Source organism: Thunnus thynnus, chromosome 10 (genome assembly GCF_963924715.1).
Source record: "Thunnus thynnus chromosome 10, fThuThy2.1, whole genome shotgun sequence".
NCBI classification, from domain to species: domain Eukaryota; kingdom Metazoa; phylum Chordata; class Actinopteri; order Scombriformes; family Scombridae; genus Thunnus; species Thunnus thynnus.
The window spans coordinates 15,570,001-15,590,947 of NC_089526.1; the positions used below are offsets into that span (position 1 = coordinate 15,570,001).

The 20,947-nt window shown below is 40.7% G+C and overlaps 3 protein-coding genes across 3 annotated transcripts in view; 2 read left to right on the top strand and 1 right to left on the bottom strand.

Annotated features, from left to right (window-relative positions):
- itga10 (integrin, alpha 10) overlaps positions 1 to 9,886 on the top strand; it is a 29,074-nt gene extending 19,188 nt beyond the window's left edge. Inside the window, exons 9-30 of the mRNA XM_067601415.1 lie at positions 1,920 to 2,085; positions 3,871 to 3,944; positions 4,036 to 4,180; positions 5,173 to 5,321; positions 5,445 to 5,588; positions 5,777 to 5,983; positions 6,075 to 6,205; positions 6,441 to 6,607; positions 6,742 to 6,884; positions 6,993 to 7,103; positions 7,200 to 7,285; positions 7,385 to 7,526; positions 7,639 to 7,731; positions 7,847 to 7,923; positions 8,064 to 8,153; positions 8,247 to 8,331; positions 8,477 to 8,590; positions 8,662 to 8,769; positions 8,871 to 8,984; positions 9,082 to 9,177; positions 9,262 to 9,375; positions 9,465 to 9,886. Coding sequence (XP_067457516.1) covers positions 1,920 to 2,085; positions 3,871 to 3,944; positions 4,036 to 4,180; positions 5,173 to 5,321; positions 5,445 to 5,588; positions 5,777 to 5,983; positions 6,075 to 6,205; positions 6,441 to 6,607; positions 6,742 to 6,884; positions 6,993 to 7,103; positions 7,200 to 7,285; positions 7,385 to 7,526; positions 7,639 to 7,731; positions 7,847 to 7,923; positions 8,064 to 8,153; positions 8,247 to 8,331; positions 8,477 to 8,590; positions 8,662 to 8,769; positions 8,871 to 8,984; positions 9,082 to 9,177; positions 9,262 to 9,375; positions 9,465 to 9,518 — 2,610 coding nt within the window. The 3' untranslated portion in view covers positions 9,519 to 9,886. The remainder of the gene's footprint in view (positions 1 to 1,919; positions 2,086 to 3,870; positions 3,945 to 4,035; positions 4,181 to 5,172; positions 5,322 to 5,444; positions 5,589 to 5,776; positions 5,984 to 6,074; positions 6,206 to 6,440; positions 6,608 to 6,741; positions 6,885 to 6,992; positions 7,104 to 7,199; positions 7,286 to 7,384; positions 7,527 to 7,638; positions 7,732 to 7,846; positions 7,924 to 8,063; positions 8,154 to 8,246; positions 8,332 to 8,476; positions 8,591 to 8,661; positions 8,770 to 8,870; positions 8,985 to 9,081; positions 9,178 to 9,261; positions 9,376 to 9,464) is intronic.
- A 57-nt stretch (positions 9,887 to 9,943) lies between these two features.
- polr3c (polymerase (RNA) III (DNA directed) polypeptide C) lies at positions 9,944 to 20,944 on the bottom strand. The gene is made up of 13 exons (XM_067601416.1): positions 20,821 to 20,944; positions 18,297 to 18,443; positions 17,426 to 17,690; positions 16,795 to 17,108; positions 16,545 to 16,649; positions 16,023 to 16,196; positions 15,879 to 15,930; positions 15,699 to 15,759; positions 15,460 to 15,610; positions 11,138 to 11,239; positions 10,975 to 11,024; positions 10,292 to 10,441; positions 9,944 to 10,180 (listed from the first exon to the last, which is right to left on the bottom strand). The coding sequence occupies exons 2-13, from the start codon at positions 18,441 to 18,443 to the stop codon at positions 10,096 to 10,098; spliced, it is 1,656 nt and encodes a 551-aa protein (XP_067457517.1). The 5' UTR covers positions 20,821 to 20,944; the 3' UTR covers positions 9,944 to 10,095.
- On the top strand, positions 13,599 to 14,930 carry LOC137191382 (piggyBac transposable element-derived protein 2-like). The gene is made up of 2 exons (XM_067601420.1): positions 13,599 to 14,315; positions 14,422 to 14,930. The coding sequence occupies exons 1-2, from the start codon at positions 13,635 to 13,637 to the stop codon at positions 14,737 to 14,739; spliced, it is 999 nt and encodes a 332-aa protein (XP_067457521.1). The 5' UTR covers positions 13,599 to 13,634; the 3' UTR covers positions 14,740 to 14,930.
- Positions 20,945 to 20,947: the final 3 nt, after the last annotated feature.

The window sequence follows — 20,947 nt, forward strand, 5'->3', positions numbered from 1 at the left end:
AATGAAATACAATCTGTCGATAAAGGGTTGATTGCAAAAAATGTGTTTCCTCACTTATTTCTCGTGGTTTTGAGCCATGTTGGTAAATTTGGGTTTCATTTTGCCAAGTTTTGAGATCTTTGGTTCTGATACAACATGCCGTAGGTGAGAGAATTTTTGTTTGTGGTGCTCACAGCATTCAAAAATGACATTTAAAATGTTGGAACTGGGGCGCCCTGGAAGCCTACTGGTTTGGATGCACCACATAACTGCAACATTCATGGTTCAGTTTCGGCCACAGACCTTTGTTACATGTCATACCTCTCTCTCTACCTCTGCTTCCTGCACTCTCCGCTATGGAATAAAGACAAAAAATACCCCAAAAAACCTTTCTCCTGCGAAATAGTCCCTTTTAAACTGTCTAGTGTGAGGTTTGTGGATTGTCCAAAGTTTTCTGGAAAGATAGGTTACTAATATGTTGATTTTGAAATTACTTTCACCTCAATTGCATTTGGATGGAAGTAGAAATCTCATACGGATATCTGAGAAAAAAGCAGGAGCAGGGAGAGGCTAAAGGTTAGCAAACCATAAATTGTGTTAAAGCATGTTGTTATTGTCAAATTACTGACTGCTTAAATAACCACTATAACTATTTGACATTTGCACAACATAATGCCAGGTCAAAAGTAGTTTAATTTGAGAGAAGGTTACAGACAGCCAGAGAAAGAAAGGCGCAAAGTACGGTTAGAGCACCGATTGTATACGCAGCCTTGAATTCAAAGAGAAATGAAGAAAACAAGAGAGAACGAGGTGGGTTTTGTGGTCAAGTGTTTGCCCAAAAAGTCAAAGCGATCACAGGTAAGTAACACTTGTAACAGCAGCCATGTTTTGGGTTAGGTTGTATGTGTGTGTGTGTGTGTGTGTGTGTGTGTAGTGAAAATGGCTCACAAGGGAGGGCAGAGCATTCAAAACAAGACCATGGTCACTCCAGACTGTGTTTTATACATCAGTGCAAATCAGCGGGTTGAAGTTTGTGTTTGTGGGGGAGCAGTTTGTGCAGAGCCATGAATATAGTAGCTACAGTTGGATTCATATTTTCATACACAATTGTATCGCCATATCACTAAAATCTGGATTTGTGCTTTACATTTTAACAAGACCTATCCCCTTTTCTCTTTTCTGTCTTTTCTCTTTTTCTGTTCATGACTATATATAAAAGTCACTTGGCAGCCTGAGTGGAATTTCCCAGTCTCTATAAGATCTTAATGTACATATTTATATGGAGGCTCTCTTCATATTACACACTACACCCCTCTCCATGTCCCCCTCCCTCCGTCCCCTACCCTTTGAAAACAGAGGATTTCCTTAGTTTGCTTGGCAGCTGGAGTCACAGGGGGAGATTCTTGGGTTTGGTTTCTCTTATGGAATTTTCTCATTTGTACTTCAGGTGTTAAGCTGTAGGTCACTGCTGCCACAGTGTATCTTCTGCATCATTCATCTCTTCACCTCTCAGCCAGGCCTGTGCTCCTTATTTACAAGTCTCTGATGGCTCCTGTTTCCTCTGTTCTTACGCTTTCCAGTCAATTTGTTGCCTTTAGGTATTGCTTAATTACTGGTAAATTACACAGGCAGTGACATACCTATAAAGTGAGATTATTTTCATTTCAGTCTTGCTGTACGTAGAGGTGGTGCTGGCCCTCCCTTCCCTCAGACTCTATCATATCTCTTCCTCTCTTCACTGTCTGGAACATGGAGAAGTAATTGCCCTGATAAATGCCAAATCTCTGTTTATGCTTTCTGTTTTTTTTGCTTTCATTCCCTTTTTCTGCTTCCAGCTTAATCCCTTAATGTTTTATTTGTGTTGTCTTACCTGTTTATTCATTTATTCCTTTTTTTTTTTTTAAACTTTTTTTTTCTCTTTCTCCCATGCTGGGATTCAGGTTCTGGGTCATTACATCCGCCGGCAGCAGGACCCTGAGACGTTCATTAAAGAGATCAAGTATATTGCCAGCGACCCTGACGACAAATACTTTTTCAATGTGACTGATGAAGCTGCGCTCAATGACATCGTGGATGCCCTGGGAGACCGCATCTTCACTCTCGAAGGTGTGTGGTACAAGGGTGAAGGCTGAGGATGAATTAAAGATACACTAGTTTAAAAAAGAAGAAGAAAGAAAGCCAGTGTGATACTTATTTAGCTCAGCAATGATCTCTGCCGTTGTAAACCACATGATTTTTATAAGAAGGGCTAAATTTAAAATGATCCACCATGCTTCATATATAGTCACATGATGACATATACAGCTGGTCACAAGCAAAAGCATAAAAATCCAGATATTTACTGTATACTGTATATATAGTCGGGTTTTTTAAAGTCCAACTTTAGTTTCAAGTCATTGCAACCTTGTATTAATGCTGGGAAATTCTATTTTAAGATGATCAACTTGAACCACAAATTCGTTGCAATAAAGGATAGGTTCATAATTTTTAGTCTTAAAACTTAAGTCAGGTGGCTAAATGAACATTAAAACAGGTTTTGCTTGCTGTAATCTTTCCTCCTGTTCATACTGACTATTAAAATATCCCTTCCTAATGTGCTTGAAATGTTAGTGATGGGGGACAAAATCCACAGTCCTTGTTTCATGGAAAAATGTATTCAGAAGTTTATTTGATGCTAATAAGAGGCGTCAGACATCTGAGTTAGTCAGATCAGGTGATTGTCTTCCACATGTCTTTTTTAGCATAAAATTCCCCCTTTGTGTCTCGATGGACAATGTTTTCCTGTTCAGCTGCAGTGGAAGGATTGTAACAGAAAGAGAGAATTTGGCATTAAAAATACAGTAACTTTGAAAGATGTCCAATTGATTTGACTAATTTGGACGGATGAAGCCTCAAATTGGCGTTAGATAAACTTTTGAATATCTTTTTGCATGAAACGAGAGCTGTTGATTGTGTCCCTCATCACTAACATTAGAAGTGCATTATTAAGGGAACTTTTAATGGTCAGAACAGGAGGAATGATTCCAAGAAAAGCCTGTTTCAATGTTCATACGGGCATCTGACTGTTGTTTTAAGATAGACTTGAAAAAAATCAAGCATCGTCCTTTAAAGCACAGATGTATTGATGTCAACCAGAAAAGTTATGTGCAAAGTTAATTAACAACTTTAGTTTGTGGTATTATATGGATAATTTTCATGGAGCACTGTTATCAAATCACTATATTGAATTAATTTAGTAGTAGTAGTTATTTCATCATACGACAGCAATTAAATGAGTTATTAAATGAGCTTTCATATTTGATATTTTCAACACCCATAATATGATGTAAATTTTCATTTGGCTCCCTACTTACAAAGTGATTCACACTTTTCCAGTTACTCTTCTGGATTAATTGAGAATGGTTTGATCAGTAAATTAGATTGATTAATCGACCAATAATAAAAATAAGGAAACAAACATGTGGATACCAAAACTGGAGGTAGAGTCTGCCTGAGAAAGAAGAAAATTAAATACAAGAATGTGAGTCAGAAGAGGGCAGAAAAGAGTGAAGGAGGATTGGTTTCATGTGAAAATATAAACATTAGTCCCACAAAGAAAGCAAGAGAAGGAAAAGAAAGTAGTGTGCAGCTATCACAATAGAACAAGAGAAAAAGGCTGATGAAAAGTGATGCCACCTTTAAATGTTTAGAGAACTCAGAGGAAGGGACAGGAGGAAAGGAAAAGAAAGGAAAGGGTGAGGCGTTTCTGCCACCTGTGGTCTTCAGGGGGAGCAAGGGTGCTAATGATGCCATCTAGATCAGATCCTGGGAGGGAGAGGAAGGAAGGGAGGATATGTGCAAAGAAACGTGATGATTAAGAACCCTGTCCTGTTTGTCTCCGTCCACCTTTAGGCACACTTGGCTACAACGAGAGCTCTTTCCACATGGAGATGTCTCAGATTGGCTTCTCCACGCACACGCTGGATGTAAGTCCAACTTGTAGTTGTTTATCTATCTGTTGAGTGAATGTGTTTTTTTCATTTGTGTGTCTCATCCTCGCCCTGCTCTGTCTCTCAGGACGGCATTCTGTTTGGGATGGTGGGCGCCTATGACTGGGATGGCGGAGTGCTGAAGGAGGGGACCAACGGACGCATCATGCCGCCCAGAGAGGCTTTCGAGAGCGAGTTCCCACTGGAGCTCAAAAATCACGCCGCTTATCTCGGTACAAAGATATCACACCACTGAACATAGTGCTCAAAGTGCATGACTATCACAGATTATTGTGTAATCAGAAACCAGGAAATCCACTGATATTCAAGGCTTACTCCAAATGAAGGACAGGCATTGTTGCATCCAGTTGAAACCTTGAGACTGGAATGATGCCCTTGTCCTTTTTTTTGGAGTAACCTCACTCTTATTGTGTTACTACATGGTATAACATGGACTAATTTGAAAAGTCTGTCTTCCATGGTGGTACATTCATGTGTTGGTGGAAAGCCCAGACATGAGAGCCTTATATTTGGCTGCAGGTCCAGATTCAGCTTCTTTGCCGGAGCCCTCTGCACTAGCACCTCATTTAACTGAATGCTTTTCCACATGGGGATAAAGTTGGCCCGAACACAACCTGTAAGAGTAGATAGTTTGGTTACACTTAGATTAAAAGCAAATTTATTGAAGAATATGCATGTAAGCATAATATCAGCTTAAATATCAAAGGTATTCAATTTAGATTTTGATGGGGTGGCCTAGGTGGCTCCAGGCTGGAGACCTTTGTTGCATTACATTCTCCAACTCTCATCTCTTCACTGTCAGCTTTCCAGTGAAGGCATAAAAACCAACGGCATTGTGCCCCAGTAGCCTACTGGTTAAGATGTATGCCACGTACCAATGTCTATGGTTAGATTATAGTAGTGGACTTTTGTTGCATGTCATTCCCCATATCTCTCTCTTCTTGTTACCTGATATCTCTCAACTGTCGCTGTATAATAAAGGCATAAAAAATGCCCCCAAAAAACCCCAAAACAGTGGCAAAGTATAAGAAAAGAAGAAGAAAGAATTACGAGAAACATGGTCAACAGCATAAGTGGAAACTACACTTGATTTGTAGTAAATGGGTTAAAAAAATACAAAAACACCAGTGTGCATCAGTGACTCTTCATTGAAGGATTGAGTTTCAGTGTTTGATGATGTGTGTGTGTGTGTGTGTGTGTGCAGGTTACACAGTGTCATCTGTGGTAGTTGGTGACTGGAGGAGGCTGTATGTAGCCGGGGCTCCCCGGTTCAAACACAAAGGCAAAGTCATCCTGTTTGAACTCAGTAATGACGGCGATGTCAACATCGTACAGGCCCTCAATGGAGAACAGGTAGAGCTCCCTCTATGTGTTTAATTATTTTAACAGAAAACAGAGGGAATCCCATTTGTCTAAAATCAAAGCAATGACTCCCTCTACTGGCCGTAGCTGAAAGAACACGTTTCTCTTTTTTAGATTGGATCTTATTATGGCAGTGAGGTGTGTGGGCTGGATATCGACCAGGATGGCATCACTGATGTCCTTCTGGTTGCTGCACCAATGTACCTCGGCTCAGGAAACAAGGAGGCCGGTAGAGTCTACATCTACACCCTCAGTGGGGTAAGAAAGCAGTGGGATGGTCATTCTCCACCTCATGGATTATTACGCAATCATTATGAGAACACACAGGTTTCCATAACATTTTTCCTCAATAGACTAATAACATTATCCCTTTTTAACTCACTGGAGTGTATCCTGTTACCTACAACTCTTCCATCCTCCTTCCCTCTGCTTTCTTTTTCTCCCAGGAGGAGGTATTTATATCTAACGGTACTCTGAAGTCAGAGGAAAAGTCTCAGGATGCCAGGTTTGGTTATGCACTGGCAGCCGCTCCAGACCTCAACCACGATGGCTTCACCGACCTCCTAGTAGGGGCCCCGTTGGAGGACGAACACAGGGGGGCCATCTATGTCTACCATGGTGACGGTATTTACATCAACCACAATTATAAACAGGTATTTGCCTTTTTCTCTTATAACCACAAACTCACTGATGCATTTCAGAATCCAATCAAACTGACTTCTGTTTTCTTTCTCAACCTTTCAGCGTATTCCAGGGTCATCAATTTCCCCCTCTCTGCAGTATTTTGGCCGCAGTCTGAGTGCTCGGTTGGACTTGGATGGAGATGAACTAATAGACTTGGCGGTGGGAGCACAGGGCAGCGCTGTACTGCTCAGGTGTGTAGAGAGAAAAGAAGGTCATTTTTACTACAGATTTTATTTGCAGTCACTGGGAGAAATTTGAGGGAAGATATAACTGGATAATACATTAAATTCATCACTCAGCTAGTTTCCTTTTTTATTTGAGAAAATCTTTAATTTTCTTGTTAGATTAAAATCATCCGCTGGCTACTACATTTACGCAGTCACATGGCTAAAAATCTAATTCTACTTTATCCTTGACTGTCCCCAGCTCTCGCAGCATAGTCCAGATCAACGTGAGTCTGTCCTTCCAGCCACACTCCATCAACGTCATTCAAAAGACCTGCCAGAGGGGAGGCAGAGATTCAGCATGTCTCAATGCCACCGCCTGCTTCACAGCCGTCTCCCGTTCCCCCGGATCACACAGCAATAGCTTTGGTAAGACACTTCATTCTTTTGTAAACTTCCAAATTCTCTACCCTGATAACAAAAACTGCAAGTTTTGGGAATACGCCAGAATAGGAATTTTCCAGCACTCACCATCTGTCCCAACTACCTGCTTCCCTCCTCAGAACTGTGGGTTTCGGCCATGTTGGATGACAGGAAGTTGTCAGCACGGGCCCTGTTTGATGACAGCTCCCACCGACAGACCCAGCTGGCAGTGCAAGTTCACACAGGACAGACTCTCTGCTACAAACTGCCCTTCCATGTTTATGTGAGTGTCTGTAAGAACACCAAATACACTGTATCACAAACACGTGCATCAGGACTGATTGAGACTTGATTTTTATCACTTACATTTGTTTCCGTCTTTCTTTCACAGGACACAGCAGATTACATCCGTCCAATTAGCTTCTCACTGCGGTTTAAGATCAACGACACAGAGAGTGGTCCGGTGTTGGATGAGGGCTGGCCAACCACTGTCAAGAAATATGTGAGTGAGAGTGGATTACTAGCTTTCTTATTGCATCACATTTCCTTTCTTTGTTCTCCATGTAACATGATGTCCTTCCCACTTGTACCTTTCCAGATCTCATTCTTTAAAGACTGTGGTGAGGATGATGTGTGTACAACAGATCTGGTGCTGCAGGCTCATATGGACATCTCTGGGACAAGGTACAAATTTGAGATTTTCCACTACCCTCTGTTCTTTCCACGCTATTTTATTAATATGAGTTCAATTTTCTGTGAGTTTTCACTGTGTTTTCTCCACAGACAGAAGCCTTATGTGATTCGTAGCCCTCGTAGGCGTCTGGCGGTGGAGGTGCAGCTTGAGAACAGACTGGAAAACGCCTACAACACCAGCCTGACGCTGCATTATTCACGCAACCTGCACTTCTCCAGCCTCAGCATTAGGGTAAACCACACACATATACTGATAACACATGCAGCGCCACGTGAAACGAACCCTCCACATGTATCTACATGCACACTACCTAACACGACCTCTCTCTTTTCTTTTATTGTAGGAGGATGCCCACTTTAAGATTGAGTGTACAGCACTTGGCGCCAACAGCCACTCATGTAACGTCAGCTATCCAGTGTTTCGCTCGCAGTCAAAGGTACATTTATATTGAGGAAATAGCTCCATTGCTCTCTCGACCGGGCCCACTCATACTTCACTTCCTTCAGGTGAAATGTGTCACTTCAGCAGGCCGTTCTCTTCTTTGTATGCAGGTGAACTTCATGTTGGAGTTTGAGTTCAGCTGCACAACTCTGCACAATCGAGTCCAGATGAAGCTCACTGCTGCCAGGTAGAGCAGCATGGTCTTCATACACCATGCACACAGTTAACAGATACTGAACACTTCAATAATAACACTGATTTTTTTTTTATTCTGGTGCCACAAGACACTGTCAGGCACCTTAGTTTAAATATTTGGTTCTCTTACAGTGATAGCGTGGAGAGAGAGGAGACTTTAGGGGACAACAGTGTTCAGCTGCAGAGTTTTGTTCAGTATGAACCAGACCTGTTTGTTAGCAGGTATGTTTGTACAGCATACAGATATTTTAGCTTCTCTTGGACATAGTTTTTCTGTCTTTTCTTGCATATTTACATGCTGTTTTTTTCCTGCAGTGAATCTAATTTGAATAGATATGAGGTTCATCCCACTCGGACAGTGTCAGAAGCAATAGGACCGGAGTTCTACACTCACCTCAGGGTAAAGATAAATGCTCATTGCATCAACTTTAATGCAACCTATTGGCTTCAAGTTTTGTGAAGCTCTAAACTTGAAGTCACTGGGTTGCAATCACTCTAAAAACAAGACAAGGCAACATTAGAATAATGTTTGTTTGTGTTTGTAGCTGCAGAATCTCGGCTGTTACTCTGTGAGTAATCTGGAGCTGAGGCTGCATCTGCCCTCTGTGGCAGCAGGAGACCGAGTCTTCATGACTGTCACTGACGTCTTTTCATACAACGTGAGTAGCGCTTCATTAGTGTTTGTATCTCTCTTTTAGATTGTATCTGACATATCTGAATTGCCCCGCAGGCTACAGGAGTGAACTGTAGCGTGCTGAGTGACCTGGCCCAGCTGAAGGCCAGACAGAGAGACGTGCGCCCCATCCACCCTGAGGACATGATGCCGAATGACGTACTGGTGAGGCCCTGATAGCACGGCAGCTACTGAGCAGTGTGCAGCATCAGCGTATGTGTTAATGCATCATTTGCTTGTGTGTGTGCGTATATCTACATGTCTAGAATTGTAGCAGGTCATGGTGTACAGAGGTTGTGTGTCAAGTCCAGGAACTTCTGAGAGGGCAGGCCGCAGTCATTCGTGTCAGCCGCAGAGTCCACGATGATTTTTTCAGAAAAGTGAGATACACAACAGCACACAGACAACTCATTACAGCCAAATTCCTCTGCCCTATGAAACAAACATTGCTCATCACTTCTGTGTCTCCTTCTGTAGGCCAAATACAAGTCGGCGAGAATAATAGGTGCCCATTACCTCGCAGCTCAGGAGACTAACCTCATCACACTGGGCACAGGAACAGTCTGGAGAGAGGTAAGACTATAACAGGATATAGAACATCAGACTGGGAATAACATCTATTTTCTGTAATCTCTCCTTGTATTTCTCTTTATCTAGACTGTACTGGAGGTGCTGAAGGGCCGAGCAATTCCCATCTCGCTGTGGATTTTGATTGGTAGCATCATTGGAGGTTTGCTGCTACTGGCGCTTATCATCTTCATACTATGGAAGGTATTTTCATGTTACACTTAACTTCAATCTCTTATGGAAAATATCAGTGTTATGGACAGAATATCAATCTCAATTTCACTTCTCATCAGCTCGGATTCTTCACACGCAAACAAAGAGGAGAGGACGAGAACCACGAGGACTGAGCCCAGCTTTTGCTGCCATGACAACAGTCATTTCATGACGACTACCAGAGTCCGCTTCTTTCCAGGCACAGAGATAATCCTGGGATGGGACTCAAGACACAGACACAACAGGGACCTCCAGGACCAAAGAGAGCATCATGAGGGTCCAACAGAAATGCACTACCCACTATTTCCAGGGTTGGGAGCACTTATGTAAATAATCTTTTTTTAATTTTAAGGAAAAAAACAAAGTGTATTAAACCACAATTCTTCTATTTAATATTACAGATGTTTTCATGGTTTTACATTTCAAACAATCACTTCGTCTTTATGTTTGTCCTACAATTTTGAGTTTGTTCTAATAAAATTAAAACTGTTGAAAAAAAAAAGTATTCTTGTACTCGGTTTATTCATGCATGCTGATGTATGCAATAAAAACAAGCAAAAACAATATATTCAGATTTTATTCTGCTTCAAAATTAAACATTCCAGTCATAATAACTATAAAACATCCACACTTGTTAGCATTCATACACAAAAAGTAAAGACAAAATACTATGTTCCATGGGTGAGTTGTGATGCTCATATAATCTGACTCTCAACTTGTGGATGTGGCAGTGGAGTTGACGTAAGATTCTAGCAGAAAGATGGTTTCATCGACTTGGTTCTCTGCTGAATCTAACCTGGAGGGAAAAAGGACAAAGGGAGGCAATCAGAATAGGAACACCGCTAGATCAGGGATGTGACTCGTCTGCTATAGAAAAGGGAACTGCAGTTTTATTTTGTCTTCTTACTTGTTGATGTGAAGCCGTAAGGACTCCAGCTGTTGCTTTTCAGGAGCAGTGATCATCTCCTCAACCTCTGTCAGCTGTTCAGGCTCGGCTCCACTGGCCTGCAGAGATGCCAGGATTGCCTCAATTCGCTGGGATTTCTCCAGCAGACGCCTGTCAATCAAATGTAAAACCATCAACCTTTCATCTGTGACACAGTGAGAGTGAAGCTGCAGTCAGAGCTAAATCAGCCTGATGAAATTTACCCGTGTGGTGTGGCCAAAAGCAGGAAAGGACAGGAAATAGCATGGGTGGGGTTGTGAATGTTTGACTAGCAGGCAAACAACTGCAATCAACAATGTAGTAAATTTAACTTGTTTGATCAAACAATTTGATATCATTAACCTCTGTCACATGCATCATCCCTCCTTCTCTGCTGCTTGCAGGATTATTTCAACATTAAGTTATTAAAGAATATAAACAGGCAACATTTCCTGAATGAGAATCAATAGCACCCTATGTGTCAAAGTTATATCACCTCTTTCAAAGTAGCATTGTGACACCCAGCTCAACATAGAAATGAATAGGATGCAAAATCCAGTCTGACTGCAGTGCAATGTGCAAGTTGATCAATGTTCATGGGAAATTATCTGGTTTGAAGGCTCAGTGACACACAGGAAACATAGAATTACTAATGATTGACTCACTTGCTGTTGCTGGTCTCAAACAGGCGTCTCTCTATGAGGTTTGCCACTGTCTGCACAGGAAAACACAAACAAGACATCAGCGAAAGCACAAACCAGCAGGAACAGAGCAGAATTATGCCACTTGCACTCTTCATCCAAACAGAGTTTAGGTTAATTGTTTCACCTTGTAGCAGTTCTGAAGCAGCATTCTTGCAGTAGGGAGTTGGTTGACGGTGTAAAGATAGAAGGTACGAGAGGGAGCGTAGTCTGGAGTCTTTGGGATTTCCTGAGGAGAAAATATGTAATGGCTGTTTGAGAAAATGAGTGGGTAGATTAAAGATTCAGAAGTAGGGCTGCTCTGTTAAATGTGATGACTCAAGTCATCTTGGAGTCCCCAGTCAAACTGTCAAATCTAAATTTTTATCTGTCAGTGAAATTGCCAAATGGTCACTTTTATTAAATTCACACAGCACAGAATAAATGATTAGGCCTTAATGTTTCACAGGTCTAGTTTTTAAAATGACTAATTCACTTAGTGCATCTTGAAGATGTATGCCAAACAATTTCCAAAGTAGCTTTTTGGACCGGACTTTTCCTACTTTCCAGGCACTCATTCATGTTCATACTTTAGGAAAACTGGCTTGGAAAGACTTGAAACTTGCTTTTTTAAATGTAATTCTGTCACAGTGATCAGTGTGTCCTCTTATATTTGTCAAATATGCATTGTTAACCCTGTGAGGCCCACAGCTGCAAAATTACATACATCACTTGTAGCTATCCAAAAAAACACTGTAAATGTTTTTTTAAAGACCACATTTACATAGTCAATGGGTCCTATTGTTCATCCTTGCAATGCTATTGGATAGTAAATGTGTTTATATGTCCGGCCATCTGGCCATGAACTCATACAGCCTGCAAACTTTCCTTGAAGCACATCTTTTTGTTTTACTCGACTGGATTTGTCAAGATTCAAGTAAGTAAAACACTTTAAGCATTTTTTGTGATGATTTCAATGTCTAGAACATGTAGATATTCAGTTATTGTGGAATACATCAATCAAAATTGATTTTGAGCTTGTTATGTCTGTGTTGCAATTCTACATATCTGGGTGAGGTTGGTGGTCAAAATAATGTGCACGTTACATGGGGACATTGCACTTTTCACATGTTCACATATGGAAAAAAATACTACAGAAATATAATATCTTTTATAACTAAGTTCTAAATCTCTTTTCTCTGTTAAAATTTTGAGTTTAGACCAGAATTTAATAAATGAATACGTTATTTCTGGTTGCAGTATTTGAAACTGTATCTATATCTTTTTTCTGGGCTTTTTGTTTGACCAAAAAGCATCTTGTTGCATTAGGCAGAAACAGGTTCTGAATGTTTTGGGGGGTGAGAATAGTTCTGAATGTGGGGATGCACTAAGTGTTCTGGGGGATGCAAGTATTTCTTTTAGTATGATTAGTAGAGAGGTTCTGAATGTTTTGGGGGACACTCGTTGCATTGTTCGTGGACAGGTGAGAATGGTCCTGAATGTGGGGATATAAGTTTGTGGGGGGATGCATGTATTCCTTTTAGTATGATAAGTAGAGAGCATTATAAGCTCTCCAGACAGTATTGTGGGAATTTAGTGGAATGTGCAAATAGGATCAGGACTAATTTGCATTGAAATTATTTAGCCTGGAAAATACTTAGCTCTCTACCCTGAACACTTGGTACACCACCCTATCTATTCCTTCAGCTTATCTACTACAATAAAATACTCATGTATTAATACTCTATGTACTACACTATAAAATACTCTATGTATTATTTATACTGTACATATATATTTATTTTTTGTACTTTTTCCATTTCAGAATGCAAGCAGCAAAGAGAGATCTGCTCTACAGTGTGCAGGATGTGATTGTTGCTGTCAAAAATGGAGAGAGTGATTTTGAGATGGACTCAGACGACACTGATGTGAGTGATGAAGAGGCAGATGAAGATGTCCGTGAAGTGGACAAAGAAAACCAGCAACCCACTGACTACCAAGCTGGTGATTTTGTGGACATCAAGCCCCAACAAAACAAACAGGCCATGCCCCATGACAGGTATCGCTGGCTGAAAAAGGATTTTATCAGTCCCAATACTGATTTTTCTGGTCCGGCTATCACAGATGATGCCGTTTCCCTCCACACACCACTGGAGTACTTCCAGAAGTTTGTATCAGAAGACATGATTCAGGCTCTGATGAAAAACACAAATGAGTACAGCTTTCAAAAGAGTGGAACATCTATAAACACCAATACAAAGGAAATTGAAAAAATGATTGGCATGTACCTGAAGATGGGCCTCATGCAAATGTCTGGAGTCTGTATGTATTGGGAGACAGACACGCGGTACCCCCCTGTTTCTGATGTGATGCCAAGCAACAGATTCCAATCTCTGTTGACATCATTACATTTTGTAAACGACTTGAAAGTGTCGGAGACGGAAAAGAAAGACAAACTCTGGAAACTCAGACCATGGCTTGATTCGTTTAGAAAGAAATGCCTGCAGGTGGTGCCAGAAGAGCACAACTCTGTGGATGAGATGATGATTCCTTTTAAGGGGAAATTCAGCAACATTAAGCAATATATGCGAGGCAAACCACAGCCATGGGGGTTCAAACTGTGGGTAAGAACTGGAAGCTCTGGCATGCTCTGTGACTTTGATGTGCACCAAGAGAGTGTCGATGGAATACAAGCAAAATCTGAACTTGGACTGCCAGGTGATGTTGTGATGAAGCTTGTCTCCACGCTTCCAGAAGGTCAGAACTACAAAGTCTATGCAGACAACTACTTCACCAGTGTCCCATTGGTAGTTAAGCTCCTTGATCGTGGAATTCATTACATGGGAACAGCCAGGCAGGTACGCCTACCCAACTGTAACCTTGAAGACGAGAACAGCTTGAAGAAAAGGGGGATAGGAAGCTTTGATGTCAGGGTGGAGGGGAACCACAACATCTGTGCTGTCAAATGGTATGACAATGGGGCAGTCACACTTGTGTCATCCTTTGCTGGACCAGAGCCTGTGCAGAAGATTCAACGCTGGGATAATGCCGCCAAAACCTACATTAAAGTTGAGAGGCCTTTCATTGTGGGTACCTACAACAAATACATGGGAGGTGTGGATCTGTTGGACTCATTTGCAGCCAAATACAAGTTCCCCATGAAATCCCACCGCTGGTACATCTACATCTTCTGGCACACCATTATCCTCGCTGTGATCAACGCCTGGCTCCTCTACAAGCGGGACTGCAAAGCTCTCAAGGTTTCTAGGAAAGAAATACTGAACAGGAGACAGTTTCAGGCTCAACTAGCATCCTCTCTCATCCTGGTGAGAATGCATTTCTGCTATTTAATGCTTGTGATATTTTTAATATTTCACTGTTTATAATATTTTTGACTTGTATCTTAATTGATTCTGTTCTAATCCAATTCAGGTGAACACAACTCTCACTGCACCATCTTCAGATAATGGAAGCCCAGTAACAACGACATCAAGGAGCCCTTTGAAAGCTCAGAAGAGACCATTGTCAGATGATGGGAGTCCACTAAACAGGGTCCCAGCCAAGAGGTCAGCTGTACACCCTCCACTGGTTGTACGAAAGGACCAAATCGCACATTTCCCAGTGAAGACGAAGATAGGACGCTGCCGACACTGCAATAAAGGATACACCAACACGCTATGCAGCAAGTGTAATGTTCGTCTTTGCTTTTCGGAGGAAAAGAACTGTCTTTGGGACTATCACTGTAAATGACCATGGCTGATGGGACTAAGACGAAATTCAGAGGCCATCCTCAGGTGATGGGAGTCCATCAAACGGGGTCCCAGCCAAGAGGTCATCTGTACATTCCCCACTGGATGTATACATGGACCTAACTGTTTTCAGTTTTGTAAATACAATTTTATCCTGTTTTTTTGTATCAATAAATGACCATGCATACAAAATATGACTGTTGTGTGATTATTATTCATGATATTATACTGTTATGGGGCTAAATAAGCAATCAACCCTACAAATGAACCGTTAGTTGTTCTGTATATTTGTTCAGACAAGGTGAGTACAAATACAGAAATTCTGCTCCCAACTAGGGCCAACGTTGCAACATTTCCCTAAAAGTTTACTAAAACGTAAAAACCCTTTAATTTCTGCATCAGAGGCCTCCTACAACATGTGACAGGTGATAAAAATTTAGCTAATTTTTTGTGTGGTAACACTTGAGACCATGGAGTATTTTGGAAACTCTTCCATGTTGTGTTCAAATGATTGTGGTATTAAAAGTAAAAAAAATCTAAAGAATGCTTTGTGAAATTATTAAAATATTTATTGCCTTTAACATTCAATGTGTTTTGTTGTTTTTATTGATTTGTCTGATGGTAGTGTGGTAGTGCTGGCTGTGTATCAAATTGCCCCTTGGGGATCGTAAAGGTTTTCTTGACCTTGACCCTGAAAAATCTCCACATGTCAAGCACCTACCTGTAGCTGGACCAGGTTCTGTGAAAGCAGCGTGTAGAGCATATCTTTGGCCTCCTTGGCTGGAATCATGGCAAAATCCTCCACCTGCTTCTGCTCCAGGTGACGTTTCCTTAGCAACAGACGGAAGATGCGCGCAGACCGGGATCCGAATCTGATTTCCGATTCAAAGCGAACAAATCAATAATAAGTTTGTGATAATACGGCGTTCACATGTAAACAGAATTAAAACACAAACTCACCTCTCCTGTACTACAGATTCAAGTGTGGCCCGTGCTAGATTGGCCAACGCTCTGTGCAGATCTGAGATGTGAGTCAAGAAAAGCATCTGTGCATTGTGTTTCATGAGATAAATGGTACAAACCAGTGTATTGGTTCTTGAATAAAGGCTCAGGACTGTCTAAATTTTAAAGAAAAGATACTGACAACGTACATCCCTCCTCCGCTTTCACCAGCCTTCCCCACAAACTCCATCTAAGAAATGAAATGGACAAGAAGATATAAAAAATTACTGAGGATAAAAATTAAGAATGGAAAATGTGATGTTAGCTTTGCAGAGGTCATACCGGGTCATCCACCAGCAGAGTGAGGTACTGGTCTAAGATGGGTCTTGGGATGTTATAGGTGGCTGGGAGGGACTTGAAGATCTCATTGGCTGAGAGGGGCTTTGTGCAGGTGGCTGCAGGCGAGGTCGTCACCTCACTCATCCTCAGCATAGTCCTCACTATCTCACTGCTAGTCTAGAGTTGTAAAGGTGAAAGACAGTGGGAAGATAATCAATCATTATAGTCACACGCAATCCTCATATTAATTGTCCCTGTTATAGAAAAAAGGCAAAAAAGATAAAAGTTACATAAACCTTCTTTGATTGTAACACTTTTCTGATATCCCACATAAACTGGTGGTTAATCAGCCCTTTGAAATGGGACGATAAATTGTGAATATATTCCTGGCTTCAATAACAAACTCACTATAACTGAGGTGCCACACAGCTTACATTCTACTTGTTAGTGACATGCAAGTCAAACTTTTAAAAAATATTCTTAATTATTCCTAATACATTTAAAGCCTCCGTGTGTAAACCTGACCTGGTCCAGTTTGTTTGCTACGGCACCGATGATGGCCTGGTCTCTGAAGTGGAGATGGAACCTCTCAAAATTCACTTGCCAGTAAATCCCCTCATCACCATGTGTCTGAGCGAAAGAGAAACAGATTGTACACAAGAGACAGTCAGCAGCAGAGACAGAAAGATGGCCGGTCACACAAAAGAGGTGGAATATCATTTTCGGATCTGACAGAAAAAAAAAAAAAAGTGACTAAGTTGGTCAAAACACTCACCTCTGAATCTAACTTTGCCCTCTTTGCATTCCTTTGCTCCTCTCCATCCTCAGTGGATAGCTGGCGTTTACCTCGCCCTATGAGCGTCACATGAGGCACCCTGTAGCAGTCAGGGAAGCTCTCTGGTGTGGGCGGGGCGGTGCTAACAGGGGTAGCAGGAGCACCAGGGGTAGCAGACGTAGCAGGAGTCGCTGGGGTAGCAGTGTCTGTTGTTGTTGCTGCTGTCACCATTGGAGGGCAGCGCTGAAGAAAATGGGTCTCCACCAGTTTGGAGAAGGCAGAGGTCACTTCATTGTAGTCCATACTGTGTCCATCTATAACAACAAAAAGACATAGAGGGAAGAGAAAGCTGCTGCTGTGAAAACACTTCTACAAAAAGTGACATCCATCGGTTACACTCCCCACAAATCACATGTAAACCTACTAAGTCATCGTATGTATTTGAAAAATGCCTTCAGCTACAGTTCTTCTAATGGCCACTAGATGCAGGCTACAAAGAAACTACAACAATATTACAACTTGATGGCAATTTGGAGGAGCCTTTTTCCATTAACAAAATATATAGAAAATATAACGACTTTTCCCTTTTGAGTAATAAGTGATACATTCTATGATTAATACAGACACTGACCCTCCATGTTCTGTGTGAGGCGATCGGCGACAGTCTTAACAGTGCTGCTCATGGTCATGTGACCTCTCTGCAATAACTCCTCTATGATTAGCTCTCCAGTGTCACCATACAGGGTTTTGGCGGTGTAGATGTAACGTGGGTAACGCAGAATTCTTAGAATAAAATCACAGCGAGTCCGATACTCTGTGGGGCTTCCTGGTCCTTTGCGTCCTGCGCTGTACACACAGACGCCATGCTGCACAAGCACGCACAGGGACTTTTTTACCTGGAGGAGGGAGTGAAAGAGATGCTTCACCATCATGACTTCTTTTATATGCACAAAAAAACCAAGACAAGAACACAATCAGGTTAAGGCAGAAAACCATATAACACACTTGCACTAAATTCATGTAATACTACTCGTCTCCTCAGTAATCACATTTTCCTGTATCCCTTCCAAAAAGAGTCTTTATCTTTATCTTCTGTGCACCAGTGTAAACAAAAATCAACCATGCGGAGCATATTGTTAGTTTTACTCTCTCTCGCACTGTTTAACTCATTAATCACAATCTTATGAGTTTGTCCAGCAACATGACGTTCCAACATGGTGATCAAAAAAGCTTTTAAAAAATCATAAGTAATTGTAGCTGCAAGGGTATAATAATCAGGTAACTATGGTGTATGTAAACATACTGCACCAAAAATGGCTTGACCACCCACATAGCTGAACTGCTGCTGGACTCTAGCTGACAATGTTGAGAAGCAAATAATGAGTGTGTGTGTGAGAGACGCTGTGCAGATAATATAATATACTGAATTAAATATCTGATAACAGTGTTTCTGTGGTGTGAAGTAGCTGCTATAGAGACAGTAACAAGTCTAGAAATGGTACCAGGTCCAGGGAGATGCTGGTCTCATGAATGATGGCTCTTAAATTCTGAGCTCCATTTCTGAGCAGGTGTGTTCCTACTTTCTCCACCACCTCTCCAAAGTGCTCCCGCAGCAAAAGACCACACAGACGCACCTCCTGAGCAGTCATCTGCATAAAAAAAAAGAGAGGAACACATAAGTGATGAAAGGTCTCACATCTGTACTCACTACATTGGCTGTCAGAAGACTTCCATCATGCTAAAGAAGGCCTCTGTATCAACACAATAATCAATACAACACTGTTCTTTAATATACTGTATTTGGGTTTAGCTTTCTAGAACACCTGATTTAATAAAGCACTAATTAACAAAGACACTCAGCAGTCATCAATGGAGATAAATGTCAGCTCCAACAGCAAAAAGCAAAATGTTGTTACTGTACTGAATATGACTATAAGGAATGAGACCATTTTACAGAAGCCTTTCCCACAATGTGTGAATTTATTTATTTTTATTATATTGGAGGAGGAACAAACGTTGCTATGTGAAAAATACTGGTTGCTATCTGTTCCTATAAGAAAAATATACGTTCAGGGGTACAAAATGTGCATCTTATTACCAGATATTATAAACAACTAACAAAGAATAGTCACATCATGCTTTTTTGATGTATTGTCATTATATGTCATATAAAGTTTATCAGTTTATTACTCATTAATTAAATGATTCTGTCATTAAGTCATTCTGTATTGTACCATGATCACTGTGCTTCAAAAATAGGCGGGTTAATACATATATGCATGCAATATATATTTTAAAAATATATAGTATGTATAATCATGTCCTGCATGTGGTGGCCCAAGACTTTACTAACACATTTAGGTTTTTTCTTAAAGTCTTCACCCATCTGTATGTTGATTTAAAAAATGAAGGCTAAAGGCATCTTAAAACTTAGACTTCAGACAGAAAAAGGTCTCGATGACATACAGTGATAAGAAAATGACTGTATCAGGTTTTCCAGATTGCATATACAATGATGGCTATCTCAGACATCCAGGCACAGGAATGAAAATGAATATTAAAGTGTCCACTTTTAACAGTGTAGAGAAGACTTCTGTAAGCAGGGCTGATGGGTTGTGTAGCACCTCAAAAACTTTTTTGCTACAAAATTATATATTTTGATGACTCTGGCCAGATTAACCTACAACGGGGCCCTGGGGCCAAAATGAGCTACCTGGGCGCTATTAATCCTCTGTTCCTCCGCCACACATCAAACTATTTGCTGTGTGTTAATGTAATTAAACGCATATTGATTTTGTAACATGCACCATGTAAGCACAATATCCACTGAATAATAAAGTTAAAAAAATAGATTATGATAAAGAAATCCTCTCCAAGACAGGGCCACAAAATCACCCACTGTGACTCCTTATAATGTCAGTTAGATATTGTTCTTCCACTTTAGTAATGCATATTCACAAACAAGTCACAATTAATCATATTACCCCACACAGTGAGAGGCTTTTTGGGGCCCCTGGGGGTCTGGTGGCCTCAGCTAGTTGCCCAGTTGGTAAACCAGCCTCACTTTAAAGTTGGAAATATTTAGGTAAACAAGCCATGTCAATTTAGGGTATTTATGAACACATTGCTAAAAATCTACTGTTCAGCATCCTCTGCTTCGCAGTGTGTGCAGGTATATTTACATTTGCCTGTTTCTGCCTGATGCATATTTTGATCATCTTTAAAGTACTGTCTGTATATACTCTTATCATGTGTATATTCATTGTGTAAATTATTCAAGTATCAATAGTTGGTACACTCAGTTCTAACATCCATGGACAATCATGCACCTTACTATTGATAATTTACAGTGTACTATAGCATATTAACATCATTAAACAGTGTATACTCAGCAAATAGCAGATTATAGTTATGGTTACATCTCTATTTCTATTCTACTTTTAGTTTCTCTATTTTAAATATTTGAGTCAGTCTATTTATTGTTCATAATTTAGCATTTAATTGCATTTGTTTCTTTTATCAACCCCATTGTTTTTATATTCTGATTTATGTCAAGTGGCTGCTGTAACACTAAATTAACATTTAAAAACAACTAACATTAATTAAGTACTGTATCTATCTATCTATCTATAATGATACAACATGAAGTGATCATCAGAAGGCAGAGATAAGGCTAGACATAAATCAGTTTTTGTATTCTGATTTATGTCAAATGGGTGCTATAATCCTTTGGGATTAATAAAGTATCTATCTATCTATCTATCTATCTATCTGTCATAATACAACATGAAGTGACCATCAGAAGGCTACACAGAGATAACGCTGCACACAAACACAGTGAAAAATGTCTTCAACAGTTCTTGTTTACAATATTATAACGACAGGAAGCTTCCTTTGACATAAATATTAGTGACTACTGTGCAGTCCAGACAGCTCAGACACTTCGTACTCTATAATCAAAAGTTTGCGTTTACAGCTCACTATTACGTCATCCGAAAAGTTTGCTATGTAGTTGTTGTTACAAACCTTTCAGATAGACAAGCTCCTGGTCACAGACAATCTATGCAGACTGAAGACTAAACACATGCGGCTGCTCGTTGACAACACATGAGCACTTCCGGCTTTGCTCGCTGGGATTTGGCCCCGGCCGTGC

Excerpts from the sequence above, each read along its gene's own strand:
- LOC137191382 (XM_067601420.1), top strand. The coding sequence starts at position 13,635 with ATGCTCTGTGACTTTGATGTGCACCAAGAGAGTGTCGATGGAATACAA. Across the intron at positions 14,316-14,421 it reads TAGCATCCTCTCTCATCCTG|GTGAACACAACTCTCACTGC; the intron begins GTGAGAATGCAT and ends AATCCAATTCAG.
- polr3c (XM_067601416.1), bottom strand. The coding sequence starts at position 18,443 with ATGACTGCTCAGGAGGTGCGTCTGTGTGGTCTTTTGCTGCGGGAGCAC. Across the intron at positions 15,760-15,878 it reads AGGAGGGATGTACGTTGTCA|ATCTGCACAGAGCGTTGGCC; the intron begins GTATCTTTTCTT and ends CTCACATCTCAG. Across the intron at positions 15,611-15,698 it reads GAATCTGTAGTACAGGAGAG|ATTCGGATCCCGGTCTGCGC; the intron begins GTGAGTTTGTGT and ends ATCGGAAATCAG.